Source organism: Malania oleifera, chromosome 6 (assembly GCF_029873635.1).
Source record: "Malania oleifera isolate guangnan ecotype guangnan chromosome 6, ASM2987363v1, whole genome shotgun sequence".
NCBI lineage: Eukaryota > Viridiplantae > Streptophyta > Magnoliopsida > Santalales > Ximeniaceae > Malania > Malania oleifera.
This window is the reverse complement of record NC_080422.1, coordinates 62,196,139-62,201,888: the sequence shown is the minus strand read 5'-3', so window position 1 is coordinate 62,201,888 and position 5,750 is coordinate 62,196,139. Positions and strand designations below refer to the sequence as shown.

The following is a 5,750-nucleotide window of genomic DNA, read 5'->3' as shown; positions in this document are numbered from 1 at the left end:
ACTCTATCTTGTGGTGGTTCTTCTTGCACTATTGGTATAGCTGGTATATCTCATCTCAACTCTTCTAGAACAATCCTATTTCTGGGTTTATGGTTCATTACATAGTCCTTTACTAAGAATCAAGCATTGGTGCTAACAATGACCTTTTGATCCTTAAGATAATAAAATAAACCACCTTTTGTTCCTCTAGGGTAGCCAACAAATAAACAGACATTTGTCCTTGATTCCAACTTATTTATTTTCCCTTTTAGCATGTGTGCGGGACTACCCCATATCTTAACATGTCGTAGACTAGGTTTGCGCCCAATCCACAATTCTGTGGGTGGAGTAGGTATTAACTTAGATGGGACCAAGTTCAGTATATAGGTTGCTGTTTCTAGTGCGTGCCCCCAAAATGAATTAAGAAAATCTGAATAACTCATCATAGATCTGTCCATGTCCATAAGAGTCATATTCCTTCTTTTTGCTACACGATTCTATTATCGCATACCAAGTGCAAACAATTGGATTCAATTCCCTCCTCCGATAAGTAATCCACAAATTCTCCTAAGAAGTACTCGCCACCACGATCAGATCTATAACGACCAACCTATTTTACCATAATAATTTTTTTTCCTTCCATAATAATATCCAATATAATAACCCTGACAAATCATAGTCAACATGGACCTATGGATACCAGGAATATACCTGAAACACAAAAAAAACACCTAAGTAGCGAAAAACGTAACAACATATACATATCCAATCATCCAACCAACACAATATCCGATTTTTACTACAACTGTCATATACATACACATATCCCAAAATATCCAAAAAAACGTGCCTTAGGGTTACCACCCAAAAATCTGTCAGACCCTAGCAAAATGACTTACCCTTCAAACAGGGTAGAATAGTCGAACTCTAACGCTACAGAGCTCTATCTGCTCTTCTATCTAGGGCTCCTTAAATGTTTATATAGTTGGGGTGAGACACCTCTCAATAAGGGAAATAAACTAATATTAGTGTGTGGCAACATAAATAATTTCGTGTTATACATATAACAGTATATAACTCATATTTGGGAAAAAACATAATTTATCATAACATGGTATAACATACTGAATTTCTATACATATAAATCGTCTCATATAATTGTACGTGAAAAATACCCTAGATGGATAGTTGGTTGATGTCATGTCTTACCCCCACATGACTGGGTTTTGCGACCAGAAGGCGGAACCTAGCAATGGTCGGCTGACCACACTAGGTCAACATAAGTGTGTAAGTATGATGGGTTTGCCCCTCCCGGTCCGGACACCAGAGGGACGCCTACACTACCATAAAACCACATCGATTTCCAATCTCCCACTACCCCTTATGACAAGTAATAGCACTAACATATACATGATCGTAATCATATAGCTATAGTATCATGCTTCGTGAAAGCCTAAACTAAGCCAACCAAGTTTTGATAACATATAGTATATTTTCAAATAATGATACATGGTTATTTCATGATAATATTTGTCATGTTATTTTCATAAAACCTTGCATAACATATCATATAAAATTTACGGCCCTTACGCTAGCATAGCATATCATAAAACCTTGACCCTTATACCGGCATATCATATAAAATCCTTGGCCCTTACGCCGGCATCTCAAATAAAATCCTTAGTTTGAAAATCCTTGTATCATTTTAATATTTTCCTAAAAATAGTAATAACATGCTTATTTTGTAAACATAATATTTCATCATCATAATTTCCATGGTAAATGTTCTCATGCCACACAAAAGGGGTAATATTTAGATCACAAAACTTGTTCTAAAATCATATTTCTAATATTATACATGAAAACCATATTTCAGATTAACAACATAATTTCCAACATAATTCTACAATATACATATTTACTAAAATCAAAAGCTATAAAATAGTAAATACATCTCATAAGAAACCTGACTTGGTTTATCCCCTTACTTGACTTATGAAAAAACCTACAAATTACTCCAAAATCACACTCGTGTGGTCCCCAGCTCAACAACCTAAAATTGATATTTTTCTAATAAAATCTCAGTATTATTTTACCTAACATATTACTCTCAGTCCAGAAACATCAAAAACCTAATAAAACTAAAACTAACTAATTTACCCAAATTTTGGGATGGTTCCCAAGTTAGCCTAACCGACGATCTACTCCAGTAGATATGAAGAGAATCTTCCCAGGAGTAGCGTGGCGGCTTCGGATTGTACAACTGGTGAAAACTCGAGCCAGAAAGTTAGAGAGAAGGTAGAGGGGATGAAAATCTAGAGAGAGAAAAAGGTGCATGCAAGTTTTCTACGCTGAAACCCGAATTTGGCATACTTATACACTGGCCTTCATCGACGAAGTCAAGAAGGGAGTTCGTCGATGAACTCATAACCTTTTTTGACGAATTTCAGTCCCTAAAATAGCCTTCTCGGTAATTCCTCATTGACGAGACACGTGTCCTCGTTGACAATCCCAATAAGCCACTTCATCGACGAACCTCTTTTAAAAATTTCCTTTTTTTTCCTTCTTTTATTATTTAAATATCATAATTCTTCAGGTCTCTACAAGATCGTAGTGTCTTGATACATTTACCCTGATGCTTCTCCATTTCTTGCTTAAATACCATTAATTTCTCAAAGCATTCACACTTACAGTGCATCAAATAAATATACTCATACCTTGAGTAATCATCAATGAAAGTAACGAAATACTCAAAGCCACCTCTAGTTTGGATACTCATGGGGCCATATAAATCAGAGTGAACCAGTTCTAATGCCTCTTTTGCTCTATAGCCCTTGGCCAAAAAGGGCCTCCTGGTCATCTTACCTTCTAAGTAGGATTCACAAGTTGGTAGTTCCTCCACTTCTAATGAACCTATGGTCCATTATGAACCAACCTTGAAATCCATCTTAAATTAATATGACCTAGGGTTAAGGGGTAAGTACCAAAGATAAGTTTGGTTCAATTCATAAGGTTTCTTTCTCTTACATGGTAGTTTATTAGTGTTATTCAATTCATTTAGTTGCACAGTAGAAGAAACATGATTAATAATATAAAGACCATCCACCGATGTACCAAAACAGATAAAACATTTATTTAACTTAATAACAACTGATTTATTAAAATAAACAGAATATCTGCGATCAACTAAGTTGGAAATTGAGATCAAATTTCTCCTAATGGAAGGTACATAAAGAGAGTCTTTCAATATTAAAATACTATCTTTACCAAAAGAAATGTGAATATCTCCTACTACAACTGCTGACACTCTCGTGCCAACTCCACATCACTTAGCCGGTGAGTTTTTTTGGAACCCCTATGAAGAATTACAAATATGATTAGTGGCACCCGTATCTACACACCAGCTATTTGTAGATATCACCGCTAAGCATGTTTCAACTACTAGTGAATAAGATATACCTTTTTTGTTCAATTTGTCAAGATAAACTATACATTGTGATTTCTAGTGCCCTGGCTGCTTGTAGTGAAAACACTTGCCCATAGGCTTTTTCACTCCATCCTGCGGCCCACGCACTACTGGAGGAGCTCCCTGTGGTTTCTAAACCTTTTTCTACTTCTTGCGGCCTTTCGGCCTAGAAGAAGAACCTTTCTCAGTCACAAGAGCAATAATTGGCTTCTTGATGAGGCCCTCAGCTACTTAAAGCTCTTCAATTAGTTCTGCCAAAGAGTGAGAGAGCTTACTCATGTTGTAGTTCAGGAAAAACTGCTTGAAAGAGTCAGGTAGCGACTGGAGAATGATATCGACCTGGGTTTCCCAATCGATTTCAGCTCCAAGGATCTCATGCTCATTGAGAAGACCAATCATCTTTAGAACATGATTCCTTACCAGGTAGAAGGCATAGACTTCTACCATAGTATTATTCATAAGTTCCTTCATAGCAATCTGCTTAGCTACATGATTTTGATCCCCAAACATTTCTTTGAAGTTCTACATTATATCATAGGAAGAAGGCATAGACTGATGCTGATGTTGCAAAAAATTTGACATAGACACCAAAATGTAAGACCACGCCATCTCATCGGCCTTAATGCACTTCCAATAAGCCTGGGTTTCCTCATCAGTTGCCTTTTCATTGGGTTTCTGTGGAGATACCTCTATGAGCACATACTTGTACTCCTTTGCAGTTAGTACAATATTCAAGTTCCTTTTCCAATCAATATAATTAGGTCCAACAAGTTTGTTTTCTTTGAGAATAACATCCAAGGGATTGAAAGCCATTTTGAATACTAAGGTGTAGTCCCAAGAGGGGGGTGAATTGGATTTAAAAATTTTCTTTTATTTCTTTTCAAAAATCCTTAACCTCCTTTAATTCTTTTAATGAATTCTTTACTTCTTGTTGATTTATCTAATACACACAAATACTTAAAACAATATTCAATCCACAAATATAAACCAACAAAGTAAATCAAAACTTAAACATTCAGCCAAACAATCAACCAAAGTGTTCCACCCACAAAATTCAATATTCAGCACTTTACTGATTCTCAACTTTTGCAGCCCTATGTGTAACGACCCAAAAATTACACCATTTTATTTATTTGTTTGTTTACTCTACTATCCCTTTAATACCTACTATAACATCTTAGGGCCCAGATGGGTACTGAGGTATCCCTATACATAAATTGACACACCTATGCAGCGAAAAACATAAAGTCATACATCCATATTTACAATACCATAATTTAGTGTTTCCAAACCATAAATACATATTTACATGCCACCCCAATGTCATCAACTCAAAAATGCAATCCCCTGAATGCACTTACCCTTTAAATAGGGCAATACAAAATATCTCTTTATCTACGAACCTGATATGCTCGCCTAACTCGATGACCTAAAAAATGTTAAACCACTGGGATGAGACAATACTCAATTAAAGGAAATATGATATTACTAGTGTTTGGCGACTGAGTTTCATAAATATTATATTGACAATATTTGAAACTGTAAAATCTAGTAAATCAATATACAGTATAACTTGTATTTATCATAGTTTTAAGTATAACTGTGATATCTGAGTTTTCTACTTTTTCATGCTTCTAGTATCATACTATATCTGTTGATATTCTTTAAATACGTATACATATACATAACTGAGATGTTTACCCTTGAAAACTGTACATCATGATTTAACCCCTCATGATAGGGTTGTTCGGCCCATAGGCAGGACTTAATCCTATTTGGCCTACTAGGTAAGTCAACTATACTCTACCAATCCTTAGTCCATCCAAACTGCAACCTCTCCTAGGATTAGAACTGGTAACTACCTCGTCAAATTGGCCTTCTCAACCTGGTCTTCTAGGGAGTCTACAATCCCTCCAGGAATGGTTGACAGAAATCATCCACACAATATCTAAGATGTGTGGTTGCACTCTAATCTATACTAGCTATGATACTGTATTCTACTAACTGAATATAACTTGATTCATTAGGGTTTGATACTATATATAATATTTCTATAGATATCCTACTGTTTTCATCATGATTCCAAAATAACCATAACACTATAAATATGATCCAAAAATACTATAATATATGAGTAAAATAATTGTAGTATCTGACTGTAATATCTTACTGTCATAATCGGTAATGTTTGAGTGTTATGGTTTTGGAAAGCATGACAGTTTAATTACTGTAAAATAATTTTCTATATAATATTTGTAAAATATCTATCTATATATACACTATAAATCATGATATTCTAAAAACC

The 5,750-nt window shown here is 35.1% G+C and overlaps 1 protein-coding gene across 1 annotated transcript; it reads right to left on the bottom strand.

The window, feature by feature from the left end:
* Positions 1-3,676: 3,676 nt before the first annotated feature.
* On the bottom strand, positions 3,677-4,258 carry LOC131158621 (uncharacterized). The gene is made up of 2 exons (XM_058113486.1): positions 4,034-4,258; positions 3,677-3,967 (listed from the first exon to the last, which is right to left on the bottom strand). Exons 1-2 carry the CDS (start codon positions 4,256-4,258, stop codon positions 3,677-3,679), a joined length of 516 nt encoding a protein of 171 aa, XP_057969469.1.
* Positions 4,259-5,750: the final 1,492 nt, after the last annotated feature.